Source organism: Fukomys damarensis, unplaced genomic scaffold (genome assembly GCF_012274545.1).
Source record: "Fukomys damarensis isolate Sample0158 unplaced genomic scaffold, DMR_v1.0_HiC HiC_scaffold_19, whole genome shotgun sequence".
NCBI lineage: Eukaryota > Metazoa > Chordata > Mammalia > Rodentia > Bathyergidae > Fukomys > Fukomys damarensis.
In genome coordinates, this window is record NW_022900931.1 from 4,300,248 (window position 1) to 4,324,066 (window position 23,819).

Consider the following 23,819-nt stretch of genomic DNA (forward strand, 5'->3'; position numbering starts at 1 on the left):
CCCACAAGCTGAAGGCTGGGCCCCCACCTGTGGCACCTCAGACGTGAGGCCTCATGGGAGGACATGGGTCATAGGGGTTGTGGCCTGAGAGGGACTTTGGGACACCCCCCCTCTGCCATGGTGTGCCGCCTCACCACCAGCCAAAAGCAGTGGTGCCAGGAGACTGTGCACGGACCGAGACCTCCAAAATTAGGAGCCAAAGTAAACCTCTCTTCCTTTAGGACTGTTTATCTCTGTACTGTCCCAGTGGTGAGAGGGTAACACATGCACTGGCTCAGTGTGGGCACCCTCAGCCGTTACATGGAGCTTGTTACACAAGAGCGGCAGCACTGACTGCTACATGGTCTTCATCCATATCAGTTATGCCATACTGGACTATAATTTGGGAGAATCACTTTAACAGACACATTATTTTATTCTAGCCACAGCCCAGGAACCATGGAGAAGGGTCTTAGAATCAGAAGCCGGAAATTTCTGCTGGAAGATTCTGAGTTCATTTGATGCTGCTTATTTTATAACAGATAACAAGTTTGCAAAACCCACAGTGAGGACACAGGTGCATCGACTTCCATGGGACATTTCCAGTGCGAGAGGTGGCTCCTGGCTGCCATCAGGGGACACGGAGGCCGGACAGGCCCGGCGAGGGCTTCGGTGGATCTGTGCCCCCACATCCTCTGACGAGGTGGCTACCCTGTCCGCCTGTGTCCGCTCTGCCTGGGCTGTGCTCCCCGGGGGCCTCGAGGGAACTGAAGATCTTCTCGTAGTACTCAATCAGCAGCTCCGTGAACAGGTTCAGGGGCACCAGGGCGTTCAGCGAGGACGCGCCCTGGGAGGGCCAGATCAGGTTCAGCCCGAAGACACAGGCCAGGTTAGAGCTGTTCATCTTGTTGAGAATGCTCTGCTGGGACACCTGAAGACACCACGTGGGACGGGCGTGAACCCCGAGACAGCGGTGGCCCAGACCCCATCCTGACCTCAGGGAAGGATTTGGGTGGAGAGAGCAGTGCGCTGGGAGCCACAGCCAGTGCCGAGGCCTTGGGCAGCCGCCTCTCGCAGGCCAGTCCCCCCGTCTGTAAAAGGAGGGGGTCGGTGTCGGCTCCGACCTTCTGTGAGCTGTCTGCTGGGGTCTCCTCAACTCCCTACCCTCACCCTACACTGCAGCAGCGTCGGAGGCCCACACGCACTGGCACAGCCGGTCCGAGCGAAAGGACCTCTGGCCTCCAGGACAGGGTTAGTGACATGGGGACTCCTGAGGCCAGCTAGCAGAGGCTCCTGGGGAGGGTTGGGAGGTGTGTGAAGACTCCCCACCCCTCGGAGGGCTCTCCATCTGTCCCAGCTGCCAAAACAACTCAGGGGGTGTAATTCACGACTCATGGGGAAACTGAGGCTGGGGATTGACCAGGAGACCTGTCCAGGTCGTCAGCCAGGCAGATCCACCTGGGGCAGGGCCTCTTCTTCCCTTGCCTCACTATAAAACCCAAGCTGGGGGCCTGCGGGAATAAGGACAGGGATGGCACAGAGCTGTCCCATCTCCTCTGCCCCTGCTGGCCGGAAGTGGCATTGCGCCGCTGCGGCCCCAGGCCCGGCAGGCAGTGGGCGGACCTCAGCCACTCACCGTGTGCAGGAAGGCCATGAGGTAGCGGAGGACGGCGGAGTTGTGCTCAGGGAGGCTCTGCAGGATCTGGCGGCAGTGGGTGACGCGCAAACTGCTCTCCACACCTGCAAGGCAAGGACCCTGAGACGGCTCGCAGGGGCTGGGCACAGGCTCGGGGGGAACAGCTCTTGGGGGCACAGGCGAGGCAAAATGGAACTTTAAAAAGTCAGATTTTTTTGTGTTTTGCCTTTAGGGAAGAGGGACTTCTCCAAGCTTCCTCAAGCCTGGGACGTAAACTGCCGCCCCCACCTCCAGCCCAGACGAACGGACAGAGCGCGCAGCTGCGGGGCCCAGAGGTCCAAGTCCAGTTTCATCTCCACAGCGAAGGGAGGAGGAGGCCAGGGCCCGGGAGCTGTGGACCAGGCCTGGACGCATCTACGCGGGGAGATGGGGATCTGAGGTAAATGAACCCTCCGTGTCCTTGGGGCCAGCTCTGAAGAAGCCTTTTTCCTTTTTGCCAAAAGAGACGGCCTCCTTTGACTTGGTAGCTGCAAGCAGGCAGTGGCAGGAACAGGGCAGCCTGGCCCCTGGCCCGAGCCCCCTCGCTCCCGGCCCAGCACCTCCACTTCGCCAGCTCCTTCCACATCCACGCGGTGCCAGAGCAACTGCGGCTGGGGAGGCCGAGCTGCAGCCAGGCCCAAATCTACCCAGCACGGTTGCCAATGAAGATGCCTTGGAACACAGGGCAGCCACTCTGAAATTTTGTCTCTGGTTGTGACGGCTGAGACCGCAGGGCCCCCGAGGCCTGAAACACTTGCTGGCCCTTCCAGGAAAAGCCTGCCAGCGCCGCTCTAGACTGGCTCCTGCTGTTGTGATTCTCAGCACACGAATCCCCATGTCTTAGTGTCCCCTCCCCGGCCTGGATGTAACTGCCCCCTGCGGATGGTAGCAGTCAACTTTCCCGGTGGCTCTGAGCTCCCCAGACAGAACTCCAGGCCCCGCGGAGTCAGGAAGCCTCTCTCTAGGGCGGGCCCAGCATGCCCGGATGACTCTGTGCGTGTCCATCCTGCCTGCCCGTCGCGTGCTGATGGCCGTGCCCTCAGTGAGGTCCTCCTTCACAAGGCCGCCTGGTCCCGTTCTGCCCAGCGTCCTATTCACACCAAGGTGGCCTCTTCCTCCTTCGCAGTGGGACAGTCTCCTCCCACCAGACAGGTCCCGGCCTAGCCGTGTGGGAGACCCCTGGTAAAGGGCTTGTTTCTCCCTCTGGGAGGAGCTGGGGTCCTGGCTCCTGAGTGGTGGCCACGAACTTTGCCTCCAGCCACTGAACTCCCTGAGGTGGGCCAGTGTCACACAGCTGACAGTCCCTGCCCTCTAATCCTAGGACGGGTCCTTGTGGAAGGCAGGCCCCAGCCGGGTCACTCTAACCGGCTACCGTAACTCACCCGGCCCTCATCAGTGACAAGATAATCCTGTCTGTCATGGGGTGTCCAGATGTTCTCCCGGGGCCTCGTGCGTTCCTGCGTGGGATCATGGGGACCTGATACGCACCCGTGGATTGGGCCACTCACTGCTTTATAAGCTAAATGTGACACTGGGAGATAAAGCCTGTGGGAGGAGGTGGGTCACTGGGGGTGTGGCCTGGAAGGGTCTGGCTCCTCCTCCTCGCCCTGGGTCTCTCTGCTTCCTGCCTGCCCTGCCCTGGACTGTTTCTCCTCTGGGATGTCCCTCCATGCTGCCCTGCCTTGGAGCCAGCCGACTGTGGACTGAAACCTCTACAGACTGAGCCCAGAATGAACCTGTCCTCCTTAGAGTTGCGGGGGTTGGGTACTGTGTCTCAGCAACAAGAAAGGAATTAAAATATCAATCCTGGAGAGACTCCACGGTTCAGAGGCCCAGGCCCAGGCCCCCTCCCTGGGAAAGGCGGCCCTCACAGCACAGAGGGCAGCAGCCTGCTGGGGTGTGGCTCGGTGGTGAGCGCTCCCCTACGGCGCCCAGCCCGAGCTCCACCCCAGCTCCCAGGCAAAGCAACAAACAGCACAGAGCCTCTGGACCGTGGAGCTCCAAGAAGCGCCAGGATGCTCCCGAGGCCAAAATGCAGCCGCTCTGCGGCTCCTCCCAGTGCCGTCTCCCTGGCGAGCGGGGCCTGAGAGGCCTCCACTGAGCTGCCAGCCTGTGCCATGGCTGCATGTGAGGCCAGGTTCTCACTCCCCACGCAGCTGCAGTCCTGTGTAAGTGGGGAGACCCACGGGGACCCCAGGCCGCGAACTCCTGTGGGTGGAGGCAGGACCCTGAGGACCCCGGTGAGGAGCTCTGAGTCTCTGGACGCCCTGCTCCACCTCTGAGAGGGCGGCACGGCCTGCTGAGGGCGACAGCCCAGGTCCCCTCTCCACGCCCCCAGAGCCTGACGCACTGGTGATGTCCACGATCCGCTCGTAGGCCTCGAAGGTGAGCAGCGGCTGGGGCAGCTCTCGCAGGAAGGTCTTCAGGATTACGGCCGGGACGTGGATGTCCCCGTAGTCGTCAAAGTTCACGGGCTTCCCTGCGTGCAGACACGGGACGCGACTGAGGGCCAGGACCGGCCTGGGCACTCCGGAGGGGAAGGCTTGGGGTAGCCCCTGGCCTGGGGACCGTGCCATACCCCCCCGGAAGTGGGGTGCACTTTCCTGCCAGCCCCAACCCTCCCTGCCTTTTCCCAGGTGCCTGATTCTGGGCGGTGGGGTGGTCCTGGCCCTGACTAGAGTGCGAGCTGGCGGAGGTCGGTCTTGACTCTCAGAGTCCCTCAGAAGACGAGCGCCCTGCTCAGCACCCTGTGGACTTCGTGTTTGATGAGTGACTGTGCGATCCGTGCCCGGGGAGTGGACAGGGGTAGGGTAAGCTGACAGCATCTTTAAGTCAGATGCCACCTCTCCCAGCTGCAGGGTGAGCGCCCCTCACGGCGTGTCAGGCACCCGATGTGTCCACTGGTGTCAGTGGAGGAAGCTCAAAGGCCAAGAGGCCTCGTGTAACCACCTGGTCCCAACCGGCTGGGGTCTGGAGGGGTGGTGAAGGGCCCAGTTCTGAAGTGTGGGGTGGGGGTCCCTAGCCGCCCCTAGCAGCTGCCTGCCCTGAGCCTTGCTGGGACTGGGTGGGGGCTGCAGCAGGGGCCAAGCAGACTCACCCTGGTCCAGGAGCCGCTGCACCTGGCGGACAGTCTGGGCGCTGGCCGACCTCCGGAACAGGCCCTCGGTGTGCAGCCCTGCGGGGTCGGGGGGAGACCTGGCGTCTCACGGTGCCAGCACAGGGCTGGCAGAAGCTCTGCACCCCGACCTTCCTCCTCCCCAGAGCAGAGATTCGGGCTAAAACCTGGCAGGCCAGTGACCCTCCTACCTCAGCTTTGCAGCGTGCTGGGATCACTACACCCTGCTCGTAGAACGTCTTATGACCAGAAAATGCCATTGCCAGGGCCCCCAGCTAGGGCTGCACTGCAGCCTGGCACCCACAGTACCCTGCGTCTCCATGTGCCCAGGCACCCAGGATCCAGACAGCCACGCAGAAGCCACTCCTGGGCCGCTGTACCCATGGCCTGGCCCTCCTAGTCGCCTCCCTGGATGGCTCCGGTCTTCCCTGGGTGGGCACCCCAGCCCTCAAAGCTCTGGCCCTGGCCAGCCCCTTACCTTTCTCTCGCAGGTACGTCACCGTGAGCCGCAGCACCGGAGGGATGAGCTCGCCCTGATTTTTCTCTCTGAGACTGAGGGCAGAGAAAAGAAAGCGGGGGCTTATACTGGGCTCCATGAGCATAAGGCTCATGAAAATACTCACCGCGGAGCCATCCAGAGGGAGAGAAGCAGCCTCCCTCTGTCCCTAGGAAGTGGCCAAAAGAGCGACGAACAATAAAAAATGAGCCCCAGTGCCAGAACACCATCCCCGTACATGGGACAAGGACAAGTGAGTGGGAGGCTTCCTAGTGGGCAACTTTACAGTGGGGTTTTGAGGGATAAGTAAGAGCCTGCCAGAAGAGAAGAGAGAAGGGACGTCCAGACAGGGAAATGCTCAGGGGAGGTCTGGAGCACAGAAGACTTGGCCATGCTGGAGGAGTGCAGAGGCCTGGCTGGGTGCTGATTCAGTTAGAAGAGTACTTGACGGAGCCCCGGCCGCAGGTCCAGGAAGCAGCACGTACTCGGGGATGAGGAGAAGCGGACTTAGTGCCGCACTCTGATGCCCCCGACCGGGCCCGCGGAGCAGGGGCTCATCACCCGCACACATGGCCCTGTCCTCGCCCCACAGCACCTCCCGCACGCCGGCCCTGGGCTGGCTGGATGACGCAGAGCACGAGCAGGCAGGACCCACACCCCGTCCAGGGTGCACGCAGCTGGCCAAGGCCACCCCTGTGTTTCCCTAAGAAGAGCAGGTCCCGGATGGAGGCCACACCGGGCCCAGAATGGGCTGAGCCCTGGCTGGCCGGAGCACATCATGGAACCCACATAAGAAAAAGGCACCGGTTCCGGGTGTGGTGGCGCACGCCTGTGATCCTGGCACCCGGAGGCTGAGGCAGGAGGATCGCTGTGAGTTCGAGGCCAGCCTCAGCTACATAGCCAGACCCTGTCTCATAAAATAAACAAGAATAAAAGCAGACACAGGACCACCCTCCCCAGAGAGATGAGAATGGACCGTCCTCCGCCCTGGGGGCGCCTCCCACAGCCGGCCGTGACTGGACTACACAGAGTGGCCCCGGTCCACGGCAGAGGCCAGAGTTGGGCCTCCCCTTCCTGCTGGCCCTTCCTGTTGGCTCAGAGAGGCCGTCCTGGCAGAACGGCAGTGCCAGGTGGAATCCCCATGGCCCAGGGGCGGGATCGGGACTGACTGCGCCGGCTGAGCCACGCAGAGAGCTCTCTGGGCCAAGGTCCCACTGTGTGGTGGAGAAGCCGCTCATGGCGCCACTGTGCCCTGGGTCTGCAGAGGGCAGACCTGAGGCTTGGCGAGGTGCCCACTGCACCTGCGGTCACACAGACTAGGGCAGCGGCGGGCGCTTTTATCACTGAGATCCTGAAAACTTTGCCATTGCTGGCCCAGGGGCGGGCTGGCTCTGCAGGCAACGAGAAACTCCTGTGAGGACACAGTGTCTGACAACACGAGGGGGCACCTGGAGACCCACACACCTCACAGCGCAGCCACACGGGGACCCAGGATGGCACGGGGGCCCCTGGGGCATGGGCGGGACCGTGATGTGTGACCCAGGGACAGTGCCATGGGTAGGGGACCCGAGACCAGCACGCCCCCAGCACGTGGCGGGAGAGGGAGAGAGAGGGGCGCCAGGCTCCCATCCTCCCCCCCGGGCCAAAGTGGCCTTGGCACTGCAAAGAGCTGGGCTCTGGGGAGGCTCAGAAGCCAGGGGCCACATCGTCCTGCTCGCTGACAGGCGGCCCGAGGGACAGCCTGACTCTGTCACCTTGGACCCCGTTTTCTCCAATGGAGAGAGGCAGGGAGGGCAGCACCCCAAGCTGGTTCTCCCTTGAGCTGGCAAGGTGAGCAGTCCCTCTTCTTTCCTCCCCGCCTCCTGGCCCCTCACCTCCACAGGAAGAAACCAGAACACATAAAGGTGACTAGAGAGCGTGCAAATGCATGCTTACGTTGGTCATTCTTTTTTCCTCCACCACCTGATTTAAAAGTCCACTGCAGAGAGCAAGAATTAAGAGTGTGCTCTAGCCGGGCCTGGTGGCGCACGCCTGCAATCCCAGCACTTGGGAGGCTGAGGCAGGAGGATCTCTGTGAGTTCGAGACCAGCATGGGCTCCACAGTGAGTTCCAGGTCAGTCTCAACTACATAGTGAGACCCTGTCTCAAAAAAACAAAAAGCAAACAAAAAAATAACTACCAAAACTCATTCAGGAAGAAATATAAACTCTGAATAGACAAAGCAAGTAAAGAAGGAACTGCCTGCAAAGAAAAGCCCAGAGATCAGGTGGATTCACTGGTGAATTCTACCAAATGTTTAAAGAAGGATCAACTCTAATCCTGTACAAACTCCAAGCCAAAACTAGGACAGGAAGGAACATTTCCAACCCATTCCACGAGGGGCTGGTTCCCTAAACTAGACAAAAATGTCACAAGACAAGCAAACCAGGGACAAATATCTCCTGTGAGCACAGAAGACACAGAATACTAGCTAGCAAATCCAGTAAGAGATTTAAAGGACTGCCCACCTTTAGTGACAAATGTGCCTAATTTATCCTGGGAAGGAAAGCTCCACCCACAGGTGACAGCGTCACTGCCCCACAGCACTGAGACGCATGGCAGGGCCCAAGCCACGCCTCATCCCTGGAGGGGCTGAAAAAGCACTTGACAAAATGGCATCCCCATCCTAACCCTTGCCACGCACAAACAAGACATTTAAGAAAATAGGAATATAAATACAGGAACCTAGGGGCTGCCGATTTAGCTCAGTGGTGCCGCTGCCTGCCTCACAAGGACCCGAGTTCGATCCCTGGTCGCCCCCCCCCGCCAAAGAATCGCTCTCACTGCAGGGAGGTTGCAGTCAGGTCAACTAAAGTGAAATATGAGGTATCAGATTGGAGAGGAAGAGGGAAAACAGTTTCTGTGCGCTAATATAGAAGATAGAGAAAATCCTAAAACAAGAAAAACAAAACTTTTTAAAATTAATGAATGCGCTTTGGGAAGGTTGTGGGATACCAGCTCGAGGGATGAATGAACACCAACTGTATTTCCACACACTAGCAGCAAACAACCCACATTTAAATGAAGAGAATGCATGTCTGTTGAAAATCATCACAAAAATAAAATACTCGAGAAAGAAATTTAACGGAAGCGTGTAACATGGGTGCGGTGAAACATATGAAACATCACTGAAAGAAATCAGAAGGAAGTCACACTTGTCACAACCCCACAGGTCCCAGTGTAGCACGATCCCCACGGAGGCCCCCCCGCTTTCTACAGAACCTAACAAGCCTGTGCGAACGTGGGGCGCAGAAATATCTAAACGATCCCAGAAGACAGAACCATATTTTTAAGAGTTAGAGTCTTGCTGCGTTTCCTGGCTGGGCTCATGAGATCCTCCTGCCTCAGCCTCCCAACTAGCCGGGGACCTACAGCATTCACCTCCACACCAAGCAAAAATGATCTTACAACAAAATCAGAAGACTCATACTTCCTAATGTCAAAATTTACTACTGAGCTAAAATAACCAAGACTGTGTGGTACTGGCCCAGGCTAAACATAGAGATCAACTGTGTAGGATTACCCTAGAAATCCACCCTTGAATTTACAGTCGATTGCTGGTTTGTTTTTGTGGTATCTTTTTGTTTTTTCACTTTGAGACAAAGTCTTGCTAGGTTGCCCAGGCTGGGCTTAAACTCACAATCCTCCTGTCTCAGCCTTGCAGCGTGCTGGGATTACAGGTGTGTGAGGCCATGGACTGGTTTCTGACGTGAGTTCCAGAACATTAAGACGGGGAAACAACAATCTTCTCAACAGATTGCACTGAAGAATGAGGTGGGACCCTAGAACGCGCACAAAAATCTCCTCAAAAGGGGCTGCAGACATACATCTGACACGCATCACCAGGAAACAGCAGCTACAACCCACAGAACAGGAGAAAACATTGCAAACCGTAAGGCCCGAGTACCCAGGCTATAGAGAACGCTGCTTCAACAACAACAAAAAGGCAAAAACCACAAATAACCAACGGTAAAGAATCCAGTGAAGATCTCTGCAAAGAAGATACACAAAAAGATACAGGGCACCATTAGCCCTGAGGGAAACACAAGTCAAAACTCCAACGAACTGTGCGTCAGGCCCACTGCCACGCTCAGAAGAAAGGAGAGAAATAAAAACAAGTGTTGGGGATGACACGGGGAGAGTGAGGTCACTTATTGAACCTATGGATACACGGAATCTGGGCCACCCCCACCACAGGATGTATCCGGCCACCTCGTGTGCAGACCTTGAACCTTCAGAGAGAGGATGAGGCTCCACGTGGCCTCAGGGTGTGAGGTTCTGTTTCCGGAAGGCCAGGAATAAGCAGAGCCAGAGCACAGAATTTGTCAGGGGCTGCTAATAGATATGAGTTGGTTTTGGGTTTTTTTTTTTTTTGGTACCAGGAATCAAACTTGGGTCCTTGCACTTGGGAGGCAGGGGATGGAACCATGGAGCTACATCCCTGGCCCTAGATATGAGTTTTGTGTGTGTGTGTGTGTGTGTGTGTGTGTGTGTGTGTGTGTGTGATGGAAATGTCAGGCAATGGTTGTACAGGTTTGTGAGTGCACTAAGGCCACAGAATTCCACGCTTAGACGGGAAAAGAGGAAAAATAATCCTGGGCTGGGTCGGGCCCTGGCCCTACTTGTAGGTTGTCTCTTTATAGTCACTGAGTGCTGCCCTGTGCTGCCTGGCTGTGACGGTGTGGGGAGTGTGCGTGTGTGTGTGTGTGTGTGCGCTCGCGTGTGTGTGGGGAGCACACATCCCAGGCAGTGAGCAGCTCAGGACGGCTGCATGCTGTGTACATGCGCTGTGGTCACTCCCAGGGCCCAAGGTGGGAGGACGGGGCTTCCCCTCCACTTACAGAGAAAGAAATGACAAGAGGAAGTGACCAGGACAGGGGATGGAGCTCGGGAACACAGCTCCTGCCTTGGCAAACATGAGGCCCTGAGTTCGATTCCCGGTACAAAAAAAAAAGAGGTAAGTGACCAGCTGGGCTTCTTGGAGGAGGAAACTGCCAGAACTCAGATGTCCCCGCCGTCCCCCACACGAAGGAGGCCTGGTCCTCTCTGCCGGACCCACGGCTGCCCGGACCAGGCCCCCTGCTTCATCCTCCCCTGAGGACGCGGGCGAGACCCCTGCATCTCCTTCCAAACTCAGGGCGTCTTCCCGCTCCGAGGCAACAGCGCTCTGTTGGGTGCTTTTGAACTTCGCTTGGCAAATTAACATTTGTGAATAGGATTTGGTTATGAATTTTAATGACTTTCATTCATTCGCAGTCCAAACAAATTACATATCTGGTGCTTTATTTAATATGTTTATTGCCATTTTATTACAGTCATTGGCAATGAAACGGCATAAAATATTAATTTAAAGAGGCGATTGCACAGATTCGCTCTCACAGTGGAATGCGCAGAATGTTTTCCAACTGTCACCTGATGTTTCTCATCGTTCCCTAAAGAGATAATGAACTGATTTTATTTTAGTTTATTTTGAAGTGCTGGGCACGGAACCCTGGGCCTGGTGCGCGCTAAGTAGGTTCTCAACACTGTGCTACCCCCGGGTAGGTTCTGTTTCACTTTATTTTTTGCAGTACTAGAGATCAAATCCAGGGTCTTCTCCCTGACCTACATCCCTGGTTATTTTTACTTTTTGATTTTGAGAGAGGGTATCACTGAGTCTCTGAGTAGCCCAAGCTGGGCTAAAACTTGCCATCCTCCTGCCTCAGCCTCCCCGACTGCTCAGATAACGTGTGCAGCACCCCATCTGGCTCCAGCTCTGTTCAATGAACTGGTTTTTAAGAAGTGCAGTTGGCCCTAGAATAGGTACGGACTGCGGCACAGTGACAGAGGCAGCAAAAGCCCTGACATCTCCTCACAGCTCAGTGTCACCAAGTTTTTTGGTCTTTTGTTTGTTTGTTTGTTTGTTTGTTGAGACAGGGTCTCACTATGTAACTGAGACTGACCTGGAACTCACTATGCAGCCCAGGCTGGTCTCGAACTCACAGCGATCCTCCTGCCTCAGCCTCCCGAGTGCTGGGATTACAGGTGTGCACCACCACGCCCGGCCAGTGTCACCGAGTTTTGACAGTGCACACAATATGACACCAGGGGTGTCCCTGTGTCCCCAACGCAGTGGGGGAACCATGCAAATGACTTAACAGTTTCACTATCTATGACTCAGGCGGTGCTGGAAGGGACTATGAGGGATATGCTGGCCATCGGGAGGGCATGGCTGGCACCTTCATGCTAAGGGACTGACCCTGAGTCAGAGGTCGCGGGCAGCAGCACCCACCCACAGAGCCACAGTAACAAGCTGTGTACACTGAGATCTCAGAAACCCAAACCGGGGAGGAAACCCTGGGGACTGGTCCTGGAGGGTTGGATCCTCACGAGCGCCCCCTAAAGGGGCCTGAGGTCACTGCGGGCACCTGTTGCACCCGGACCTCTAGGGCAGATCAGAGGGAAGAGAGGGCAATGAACGGTCCACGTCAGCACATTTCCACGGTGTTTGAAAAAGCAAGCCAGGCGTGGTGGTAGATACTTGTAATTCCAGCCCCCCGGGAGCCTGAGGCAGGAGGATGGCAAGTTTGAAGCCCACCTGGGTGACTCAGTGAGATCCCATTTGAAAAAAAAATGGGCTGGGGATGTAGCTCAGTGCAAAGATTCATAGAGCTCATTAATAATTAATAATTAATAATAATAATAATAATAAGGTTTAGTAGTAAAACCTGTGTTTTGGGAAATGGGAAGAAAATGTTCAAATGAGAAGGGGAACAGGGAGCAGGCAGGGGCAAAGGAAAGAGGGCACAGGAAAAAGAGAATAGAAGGGAAAATGGGAACAAAGCTTTTATGAATAAGAAAGGGAATGGGAAAAAAGAAGCAGCGAGATATATCATGTACAGGCACAGGTTCCCTCTGATGACTGTTATCATTATGTATAAAACGTACCAATAAATGTTTTGCTTAAAAAAAACTTTTCTTAACGTTCTTTTTTATGCTTGAAGTGCCCAGAAATAACTGCCAGTGAAGGTTTTTGAACAATGATCTATTCAAGTTTTTGGTAATTGTAAATCAATGAGAATTTTTGCCTAAACAGGAGATAAAATGTTAAAGCTTTAAAAATTACCCTGCAAAGCCTGTAATCCCAGCACTCAGGAGGCTGAGGCAGGAGGATCGCTGTGAGTTCGAGACCAGCCTGGGCTACATAGTGAGTTCCAGGTCAGTCTCAACTACATAGCAAGACCCTGTCTCAAAAACAAAACAAAACAAAACAACAACAACAACAAAAAAGCCAACCCAAAATAAAAATAAAACCACCCTTGCAAATGTATACAGTGGTTGAAATTATCCTTAAAGAGTTTGGGCTGGGGATGGAGCTCAGTGGTTCCTCTCAAGTGCAAGGACCCCAATTCAATCCCCAGTACCAAGAAAAAAAGAGTTCAACAGCTCATGATTTCTTGCATGAGCATGAAGGGTTAAACTTTTCCTACACAAAACCAAAACAACAACAACAAAAAAGCCAACCCAAAATAAAAATAAAACCACCCTTGCAAATGTATACAGTGGTTGAAATTATCCTTAAAGAGTTTGGGCTGGGGATGGAGCTCAGTGGTTCCTCTCAAGTGCAAGGACCCCAATTCAATCCCCAGTACCAAGAAAAAAAGAGTTCAACAGCTCATGATTTCTTGCATGAGCATGAAGGGTTAAACTTTTCCTACTGCTCTTTTGAGATAATGCTCGCCCTCTGAAGCCCACCATGCAGAAGGCTCGGATATCAGGCCAGGGCAAAAAACAGAAAAACAACAAAAGAAACCCAAACCTGTACTGCAGATGTTTGGGGGTGCAGACAGTGTATCTGAGCAGGCACCCTGACTTCTGGCTAATTTTTTTACAAAGTGCTGCCTGGCGCCTCTCCCTGGATACCTCCTGTGTGCCTGCAGATGGGGGCTTGGTGATACAGTAGCCAGCAGAGATACGCACTGTTTGTTTGTTTGTTTGTTTTGGTACCGGGGATTGAACTCAGATCCTTGCCCTTGCAAGGCAGGCCACCGAACTGCTGAGCTAAATCCCCGGCCCGATACGAACTGTTTAAATTTAAGTAAAAATGACAGAAATCATGAGCGCATCGTGGGAGTGGCCCTGGCCCCGTGCTGAGTGCCAGTGGCCACACGTGGCTGGTGGCTGCCATGGGACACACGGTGCAGCTGCACCCGTCACAGCAGGGCGTCCCATCAGACAGCCCTGGTGGGGAGCAACGTCCTCTCCAGCTGTGACACCCTGAGACTTCGCACCCCTCCAAACAGCTGCAGACACCGGCCTCACCCTGCCTTGGTCTCCCACCTCTGCGGCACTTTCTGTGGCAGCCCAAATACGAACAGAACCATCTTAGAGTCCAGAGGGGTCGAGTCTGTGCGGGTGCCGCACCTGCCTCACGGGCTTGAGTTCAACCCCAGGTACCAAAGCGGGGCCAGGGGCTGCCAGCCCTGGAGGATCCCTTGGAGGTGCCTGCACTCTGACTCACGCTGACCTCTCCTCCCACCCGGCCGTCACCTGCTCTGACTCAGACCCTTACGGACCCTGGTGGTGACTTTGGGCCACCCAGATAATAACCCGAGAAAACTCCCCTCCAAGGTCCTCCACTTGGCCACAGCTGCAGAGTTCCTTTTGCCACATAAGGTGACACAGTCACAGGTTTCAGGGGACCAGGATGGAGTCATCTTCGGGACGCTGGGCCACCTCCAGGACCTGCCGCCACTCACGGGTGGTGTACGTCCCTCTGTCCCCACGCTCCCGGCACACCGTGTATGGGACGGCCCCTGGCCCGGGACTCGCTGCACAGACCCAGCGTGCTGGGACAGCAGGGAGACGCCGGGATGTCACAGGCGAGAGCAGCCGCTGACCCAGGTCTTCCACAAGGAAGATGCCCCTGCCCCTAAAACACAGGAAGTTTCCTACCCGACCTCCACGCTCAGGACCCGATGTGCAACCGCCAGACCTGGTCACTCCAGTGGGGCCAGAGAGCCCGTCCTTGTCCTCTGCTAATGTCCAGTCTGATCTGCCTCACCAAGTCGTCCCCTCCAGCTCTCCTCTGCCAGCCCAGGTCCCTCTGGATCCCTCAGTTTTTTTTTTTTGTACTGGGGATCGAACTTGAGACCTTGTGCTTATGAGGCAGGCAGCAGAGCCACTATGCTAAATTCCCAGTCCACAGATCCCTCACTTTCTGATCAAAGCCCTGCCTATCTCTCACTCCTTGGCCTGGCTGTAACTTCCGGTCAAAGGACACCCCCATGAGGACTTGTGAGGACGCCGCCCTGGTGCCGGGAAGGGAAAGTGACAGAGGACGGCACGTTTCAGATGCGCCTCCTCCTTGTCCGGTGCTAGGAACCTGTCACGGGCCCAGCCCACACCTGTTAGGCCAGTGAGGGGCCCAAAGATAGTCATATTTTTTGAAAAAAGCAAATTGCATGTGTTTCTCATAAAAACTAACTGAAAACAAACCGTGCTCCAGGACACCAGGTCGCCCCTCCAAACGCTGCGTGTGTCTGACCCAACCGGCCGTGGCAGATGGAGGACAAACACCTCTTGCAAGTTCCTCCAGGCAGATCTACGACCAGCCAGGGCAAGGGACAGGAGGGACAAACTGACGACCTGGCACTAGGAGGGCTGCAGAGACACCGTGGCAGCCTGCTGGGGCCAGGATGCTGGGGAGGGGCTGTGCGCAGTCAGGGATGTGGGAGACCAGGATCACCCCGGGAGGAAGATGGCTTCCAGACTCACACCGCTTCCCCCAGGTGTGATGCTGCCTGCGCCTCCCATGGAAGGTGGCGGGGGACCCAGCCTGGAGCCTGGAGGGCAGGACCCCGACCCTCTGCCGCCAACTGCTGGGTCCCCACCCATGCAGAGCTGTAAACCCTCGGCCTCGTGTTAAGCTGGGCCGGTGGGGACCAAGGTCTGGGGAGAGCGTCCCAGACACAGGTGTGTCCTGGGCTGAGGGACAGGACGGCCGCTAGGCTCACTCACTATTGCAGGCTGACGCCGAACTGCTGCGTGGGCAGGGGCGGCCGTGGGGGTGGCGTCTTGGCAGAAGGCTGCGGCCGCCCCTCGTGCAGGCTGCGGAGCTTCTCATCATGCCTGCAACAGGAGAGAGGGGAGGTCACACCTCGTGGGGGACGCCCAGGGCCATGGGACGCCAACTCTGGGTGCCACGTGGAGATGCGTCACTCCCGGAGGGCCACATCCTCTCTCACACGCACACACTTGAAATTCCCCCCTGCCTGGGGTCCGTGCAAAAGCCAGGAAGTGTGGCCCAACCAGGGCAAGCAGGGCAGGTGGGGAAGCTGAGGTTCGGCTGGGTCGGGGTCCTAGGTGCCCGTCCTCCCTTTGCGCTGGGGTCTCCTGCACCCACCTGGGGTGCGAGGGCGAAGTACTAGCTTGCAGCCTCCACCACACATCAGACTGTGACCCTGGGGCCTGCTGTGGGGTCCAGGACCTCCCGATGGCCTGGCCAGTCCCTCCTGACCTTGTCCCTGCTGACCCACAGGACTTGTGCCTTCAGAGTCACTCTCACAGGTGAGGGGATGAGAGGCTGCTCTCGGTCACCAGATGTGATAAGGTACAGCAGTACATCCCGGATGGGGCTTCATCCAAACCCACAGGAAGCCATGGATGTCCTTGTCACCCCAGGGCCTCGGGGTCCAGTTCCCACTGAGTGAGGAGGCCCCTGCTGCCCAGTACTCTGCTTGGGGCCATTCCTGCCCACGTCCACGGAAATCCCTTTCTCCGCCCCTCAACCTGGCCGACTGTCCCTCTGAGATGCAGGAAGACTCTTCTTCCTGGGGTCTCCTGGGGTCCTGCTCTCACCCCGTGGGGCCCCTGCTAGCCTGGGAGTTTACTGTGGACGGGGACCTCATCACGTCACACGCACAGTGTCCCCCTTGGCACACCGTGGTGAGGGCCCCGGGGGCTGAGCAGGGAAGGAGGCAGAGAGCGGAGGGGACCCGGGGGTGGGGACCCCAGAGAAGCCCTAAACGCGGCCCGCTCTGCCCGGGCTGTGTGGCCAGGGCCACGCCTTGCTTAGCTGCCCCTAAGCTTCCAGCAGTTTGAGACTCGGGGAGAGCTGCTTTTCCAGGACACCGTGACTTGCGGAGAACCTGTCATTCCACACACGGCGGGAGAACCACAAGCCCCGATTTCCTGCTCAGGAGCAGAAACAGCAAACACGGGGGCAGTGAGCTGTGACTGCCAGGCTACGCCTCGTGTTTTCAATCAGTTCTGCCCCGAGGAAAACTTCAGCCCGCGCACGTGGCTTCGCTTCCGTGACAGCGCGGTCTTCGTGGAAGCCACGGAGTCCGGGGCTGAATCCAGGTGCGGGTTCGGAGGTTGAGGCCCAGGGAGACGGGTCTGGGTCTGGGGGCCCGCACGGGCCGGGGCAGACTCACCGCAGCACCTCCGGGGGGATGGGCAGCTGGTCATACTCGTACTGGAGGTGTTCCCGGAGCTCGCTCAGGTAGCTGAAGTAGGTGACCTTTTTCCCAAACTTGTGGCTGAGAAAACAGAGGTCAGAGGAGGACGGTTAAGGGGCAGCGGAGAGGCTGGGGGCTGCGGGCGGCGAAGGAGCGAAGCGAGGGTGTTCCGCGTTAAGAAAATGTAAAAGCTGACACAGCTTAAAACCAGGACATAAAGGAAGCAGCCCACGTGGTCGGGAAAGCTTGGCTTGCAGGAGAGAGGGAGAGGCGCCCCACACTCATCTGCATAAAAATAAGTAGCTGCCTCTGCAGTGCATTTGCATGGATACAGGAGGTGGTGCTGGAGCAGGAAAGGCCACGGAGCAGGAAAGGCCACGAGGGACAGGAGACTGAGGATGAGGACAGGGCCAGCCCCGCCTGGGCAGCCGCAGTGACGGGAGGTGGCTCCCACTGGCCTGTCCACGGCCGTTCCTGGTGACCCCAGGAAGCCAGGGGAGCCAGGAGCTGAGCAACCCTGGCCACATCAGCGACTCCACTCGGGACCATTCACCCCACCAACGGAGGTCAGGGTCCCCTATTCAGACGGGGGCTGTCCCTCCCTGGGCAGGCGACAGTTATTGTCATGAATGAGGCTCAGTTTCCTCCAACGCAAAACATACTCTGGTTTTATTTCGCAAATCCCTAGAACAGCTATTTCCTGGCTGTATATTTAAATCGCACAGCTAGCGACGTGGGGAACGGATGGCACAGTTGCCAGAAAAGGAAAGTTACGTACTCAGCAAAACCAAACACATTTTATCACTGTTATAATGCACAAGCGTTGAAATAAAAATCCAAGTGTTCTAAATGTCCTATACGGTGTGAAATTAAAATGACCCAATTTAACATCGCAAAAAATAAACCCCCACCATGGGGATTGTGACAGGATTAACGTGTGAGACAAATTCAAATGCTCAGCCCAGGCCAGGCCCCAGTGTTAGGTCACTTCCTAAACTAGTTTCTGGGGGATTCGGGTCTCTGTCTGCTCCCAGACCCCAGGGGAGGCTGCACTGGCGCACCCTAGTGGCCAAGGGAAATCAGACTTGGGCGTCCAGGCTCCCAGCCACCTGCAGGTGGCTCTCCTGGGATGATTTTGGTGGGGTGTTCAAGGACGCTGCTGGGTAGGAGGCCACGAACCTGAGCTGGAGGCCAGAGCCACAGGGTGCCCAGCACCGAAAGGACAAGGTCCTACAGGAGTGCCCTGTCCCCTGTGCTTCAAAGTGTGCAGTGCCTGGGACAGCTGGCCCCAGGCAGAGAAAGGCTGCTTGACAGCCAGAGTGATGGACCAGAGGGTCCACCGAGGCCACAGGCCTTGGCTGTCCACAGGACTGTCCAGACAGGCCTCCCGGCCACCTACTCATGCGGGACCCCTGGCCGGGCGTCTGCTAGATGCCAGGCTGCAGAGGCACGGCATCCAGGGCCCTGCCCTCTGCCCCTCATACCCTAAAGAGCCCAGGCCCAGCTCAGCCTGGGACCCCAGCACATGAGATGGCGGAATCACTAGGACTTGTGTTGGCACTGCAGGTGCCAGGCCTTAGTTCAGCGTGTGTGAGTCCAGGGGTCTGGGGTTCCCTACGTGCGGGCCTTCTAGAGTTGCTGCTTTCATCCACATCCTCCAATTCAAACAGGATCCGAGGCACAGTGGGGTCAGGTGGCTGCTGAACCACACACAGCCAACAGGGCAGTTGGCCTGGTTTCAGGGCTGCGGCAGGGTCCTCCCCTGGCATCGGCTCATGCCCAGGTCTGGGGGAGGATGAGGGTAAACCACATAGGGTGGAGCCAGAATCCCAGCCAGAGTCCTTTCTGGGACCTGGGAAAGGCTTCGGAACCACTCTGAGTGTCAAGCCCCTCTTCTCTGAAGTAAGGAGAGCTGGCCAGCTTGCAGAGAAAGGTGCATAAGACACTGCAATCAATGATCCATCTGACAACCTGAGAGCTTTCCAGACCCCGGCAGCCTTTCCAAGGTGAAGGACGTCATATAGAGTTGGCATTTGACACTATCTACAGCTCCCAGGTGACCACGAGCGGCCGCCTCACTGTCCATGTCACCCAGATGCTGGGCAATTCATCTCCCGGGGTGGGGGCTGCAGCTCAGGTGCAGGGTGAGGAGATCACATGAAATGGAGGCACCCCTCTTCTCAGCCCTGAGATCTCTAAGTCCACTATCCCCAAATTCTCCGGGAGGTGGTCCCAGGTCCCAGTGGGCAGCTGCCCTTGCCTCCGAGAAGCTGCTCGGCTCCAGAACAGACCTCGGCATCCTGAGCATCCTCAGCCGTGACCCAGGGCCTCTCTGTGTCTGCGTGTGGGAGGAGGCCGAGACCTCCGGGGGAGGCAGGAAGAGGTGGGGAGAGGGGGCTGGGCGTCCGGCAAGGCTAGTGGGGTGGGACGGGACCACAAGGCTGACCAGGAGCCACTGACTAGGTGTGTATGTGAGCTCGTGTGCACAGGTGTGTGTGCAGGCACGTGCACGCATGGGCACACAGGACACGAGGATCTGGTGAGACAAGAAGGGGCTGGCAGGGCCTGAGCACCAGAGCCTGAGCATTGGGTACGCTCAGCAAGACTGGCTGAGTTCCGGCTGCAGGCCCAGGCCCAGAAGCCCACACAGGTCTTGGTGGGGTGAGCAGCCTGTGGCGCGCCTGGTCCCTGAGGGGCTTCACGGTGCACCCTTCCAGCTTCGGGAGGTGCCCTTGACTTGAGACCCTGACTCCATCTTGCAAGTCAGCTCTGCGGCCTCTCTGAGACTCACCGACCTCCTCCTCTCTCCTCAGCCCCTCTGGCCCAGCCCGATAACCCTGGAAACTTCCCAGAGTGAGTCTGTCACGTAGCCGCATGCGCAACGTCCCTGCTGCCATGAGAGGTGACACATTCAGACTCCAGGGACTTGGGTGTGGACATTGCTGGGGCCATCATCCCGCTGACCACACTGTGAGGAAGGGCTGCAGACCCCGAGGACAGTCTTGCAGCTGTGGTAGCAGACACGGGGACACGGGGACAGGACGGGACGCAGCAGTTCAGCCCTCGGGGAGGGGCTGGCAGGTGAGGGCTCAGGTGTCAGAGGCCCAGAGCTGTCCCTGCTTTGGGGGCTGGGCCACTTCCGGGAGTCAGAGGGGTGTGGAGGTGACCCTGGCTCCCTGAGCTCTGCCGAGTCCCTCGTCTGTACACAGGATACACCACCCACCTCCCACGGTGGCTTAGGGCTTCAGAAGCCATGGAGGTAAGGAGCCACAGGTCTGTGAGCCTCTGAGGGTGGGTTTAAGAGAATGGGCTAAAGGGCACACAGGGAAACAGCAGAGGCCTTCCAGGGCCATGTGCAGGAAAGGGGAACACTCCTCCCCATGGGCCAAACCCTCAAGACCATGAGCCAAATAAACCCTTCTTTTATGCGGCCTGTGTCAAACACTTTGTCCCAGCGATCAGAAAGAGGCGCAGGCACCCTCTCAGATGCCACCACCTCACCCAAGTGTCCTCATGTCCCTTGTGCCCACCTGGGCCCTCCTAGACTGAGTTTGTCCAGGGTTGGGCCAGAAACACCAGGCAGGGACTGAGTCTGCAGGTCTGGGCACGGCCCCATACCTGGGTTGCCCGCTGTCCCACACCTGCTGCCTGGCCGTGTGCTTGGGTGGCCGAAATGGGGGAAAGAGAAGGTGCTCGTGTGAGCCTGGCACAGCCTGGGTCTCACCACCCGCCGGGCTGCCACCCAGAGGGAAGCGGTCTAGCTGAGGAGGAGCCCAACTGTCGTCCCCAGGTGCCTGGGTAGTGGCTTGGGTTGGGTGTGGTCAAGGGAACCTGCAGGCTTGGAGCATCTAAACTGCACATTCTTGGGGAGGCCCTGGCCCTGGCCGGCTCCCGGGTGCCCCGAGTTCCTGGAATATCCTCTTCTCACCCTGGGCCTTGGGCCACCCCATGTGGTTTATGCCAGCTGAGGGATGGCAGGGGTAGGGCTTCCAGCAGGGACAGAGACAGTCACTGAGGTCAGCTGGGTAGCTCTAGGCCCTCAGGGCTGGTTGCAAGGAAATCCCTGGGTGCCGAGGCTCAGGCGCCTCTCCGGGAGCAGTGTCCACCGTGGGTCACGGTCATTGCTGCAAGCACTCAGTGCAGGCCCACGGGGCAGGGGCTTTGCCCGCCCTCCAGGCCCTCACTGTGTCCCGTCCCCACCCCCGCCCCAGCACAGGCTGAACAGTGAGGATAAGCACTCTGGGTTCCGAGTCCTTCTAGAGAATCAGAGCTTCGGAAGGCTCGGCGGACCCCGGCACAGCTATGGCACGGGAGGCTGGAGACACCGGTGCATACCCTGCAGGTGTGGCGGGCGGCCGTCCACGACCTGGCCGTCCTGGGACTCTGTGGGCAGCACAGCGCAACCTGGGCCCTGCGGGGTCTTCACAGAGACAGGCGTACCTGATGAGCGGCCGGAAGAGGTTCCACAGGACCTTGATGAAGCTGGTGGGGTGCACCACGTACAGGGCCTTCAGGTTCTTCCTGTACCTGTGGAGGGGAACGAGAGCAGCCCTGGGTCTCAGGAAGAGTCCGATGCCAAACAAACAGAAGGAAAGCAGTAAACAGGCCTAGAATCCTAGCACTCTAGGAGACTGAGGCAGGACGGTCACAAAGGAAAACCCAGCCTGGGCAACTCAGTGACTTAGCAAGACCCTGTCTCAAAATGAAGTTTTTAAAAGGGTCGGGATGGAGCTCAGTGTGGAGGTCCTGGGTTCAATCCTCAGCCTCACACAAAAAAAGAAGGGGCTCAAAAGTGGGGAGAACAGTACTCCTCACCTACCACCACTGTGTGGCTGCTCCCTGCTGGGGAGGGGCAAGGAGGACGGCCGGGGACAGCTTGGTGACCACCGGCCTTCACCCCGGAGCCTGCACGAGACCTTTCGCTTGGGGACGCCGGGTCCGGAGGAACTCAGGGAACTGCAGGGGGCCCTGGGGGACAGGAAGCTTCTTGGCCTCCCCGCATCCCTGCTCCAACCCTACACCTGCACACATCTGTGCGAGGCTGGCCACGTTGGGAGCTGAGAGGGCGACACGTGGCCTGCAAGGAGCCCAGCCAGAGAGACGCCGGGGCCAGGGCTTAGCATCCCGAATCCCCACTGTCAGAGTGTCAGGGAATGCAGCGCCTGCTTGTGAAAAAACAGCTCTGAGTAAATACGAAATGCTACTGTGAGAATGAGGGTCTCAGCCATCCGAGCCCATCGACTGCCACGTACAGATGCTGAGGTTCTCGAGGGCCACTGCAGCGGCGGCGGGCACCTGTATGAAGGGAGCCGAGACGCAGCTCCGCCCTTCTCTGTATCCAGGGGCCTCACCTCGGGGGCAGGAGGCTGGGCCGGGAAGCAGGGCCTGGGCGGGCAGGGTGGGGAAGTGACCAGGGCTGAGTCCAGAGAGGGTGAGGAGGCGCGAGAGCGGAGACAGCGGCGCAGACACGAGGACGGAGCGGGGGGGTCCGAGGAAAGGGGGCCATGGCCCGGGCGGGACGGTGGAGACCGAGCAGGTGACGAAGGACCACGGCAGAGGGAGGCGACAGACAGCTGCAGCGTGGGCAGGAGCTGGGCAGGGGCAGCAGGCTCAGGGCCACAGGTGTGCAGAGGTCACACACAAACAGGCACACACAGGCCCACACTCAGCCCAACTCCACGCCCTGAGAGGGTCTCCAGGAGGTGCCCCAGGAGGAACCAAGGTCCTCAGAGAGAGGACAGATCGCCGAGCAGGGCTGAGCGAAACAGGAGGAGCCCGGAGCACGGGAGCCGGAAGTAAGGAAGCGGGCAGGACGTGGGCAGGGACAGGGCCCAGCATGGACCGGGTCGCACCCGTGGGGCCCAGGCGCTGGCTCGCAGGGCAGACAAGGAGCCGCCGCGTGACGGAGGATTCAAGCAGTTCATCAGCACGGGGTGGACAGGACACCACGCATCCCCATCATCGTGAGCCGACAACGCGGACAGGAGCCCTGCCCAGCGGATGCCACTGCTCTGCCCCAGAGGCTGGCAGCTGCCGCAGCAATGACCCAGCTGGAAGAGGGGGCAGGAGCAGCTGAGGAGGAGGAGGAGGGAGGAACGCGGGTGAGGCGTTCTTACAGGGCCCTCGCTGCAGGATGGCCGCAAGGACTTCTGAGTTGTCCAGGAACCCAGAGTGTGACGGCCTCCACGTCCACCCTCGGAGGCTGTAGCCTTTGCCAGGTGCCACCCAGGGCAGGATCAGCACCACCCCCAGAAAGGGAGTCAAGACACAGGGGTGTGAGCAGGTTTGTCCTTCACAGGAACGAGCTGGCAAAGGGTCAGGACAGAGCAGGAAAGAAACCCTCTCCACACAAATTCCATCATAGCGGATTTGGAGCTTCACTTGCACACCTCTTGTGACGGGGAACTCACTCCCTTGCAGGCACCCACTGAAGACCACAGCCAGGACCTTCCTCTCACCCCTGCCTGGTTCCCTCTGGCCAAGGTCAAATGACCATTGCCCAGAGGTCACTGCCTCATGTCTCTGCGCTTGGAGGGTTGCCGTGCTGAACAGGGTGGCCATCGAGCTGGTGGTGTGACCTTTTGCCTTATCCCTGTTCTCAAGTCTGTCCTGAACATCAGGGGCTTCTGCCGCTACCTTACACAGAGCTCCCCATACTGGCCACCACCCTGCTCGGTCCCGCAGCCCTGGACACGCACTTCCTGTCAAACTCCTTGTAGGCGCTCTGTAGCCAGCTCAGGGACGGCTTGTTGCGGCTGTTGAGGCCGTGGTGGAAGTAGATGATGGTGTAGTCGTGCTCCACGTACTGGTCCAGCGTGAACTTCAGGTACCTGTGCACACACACAGACGCATCACGAAAAATCACCTGCTTCTCCCCGAGATGCCTGCTGGTGCTGGCAGCTGTGGTCACCGGGCAGGTGCCACACAGCTCCTGTCCAGGGCCACCTGCAGACTCCGCTCACAGGGGACTGAGCCGCACACGTTCAGTCCCTTGCCTAAGGTCACACAGCTGCTTGGTGCACGGGTCAGGATGAAGTGTGAGCCCCAAGTCACCCCCGTCAAGTCCTCGGACCC

At 58.0% G+C, this 23,819-nt stretch overlaps 1 protein-coding gene across 1 annotated transcript in view; it reads right to left on the reverse strand.

The window, feature by feature from the left end:
* Positions 1-461: 461 nt before the first annotated feature.
* The window catches only part of Arhgap8 (Rho GTPase activating protein 8), a 33,132-nt gene continuing 9,774 nt past the window's right edge, over positions 462-23,819 (reverse strand). The window contains exons 3-11 of the mRNA XM_010634345.3: positions 23,444-23,575; positions 21,186-21,272; positions 16,722-16,826; positions 15,304-15,414; positions 5,248-5,321; positions 4,752-4,829; positions 4,005-4,133; positions 1,616-1,719; positions 462-910 (exon numbers count right to left, since the gene is read on the reverse strand). Coding sequence (XP_010632647.1) covers positions 611-910; positions 1,616-1,719; positions 4,005-4,133; positions 4,752-4,829; positions 5,248-5,321; positions 15,304-15,414; positions 16,722-16,826; positions 21,186-21,272; positions 23,444-23,575 — 1,120 coding nt within the window. The 3' untranslated portion in view covers positions 462-610. The remainder of the gene's footprint in view (positions 911-1,615; positions 1,720-4,004; positions 4,134-4,751; positions 4,830-5,247; positions 5,322-15,303; positions 15,415-16,721; positions 16,827-21,185; positions 21,273-23,443; positions 23,576-23,819) is intronic.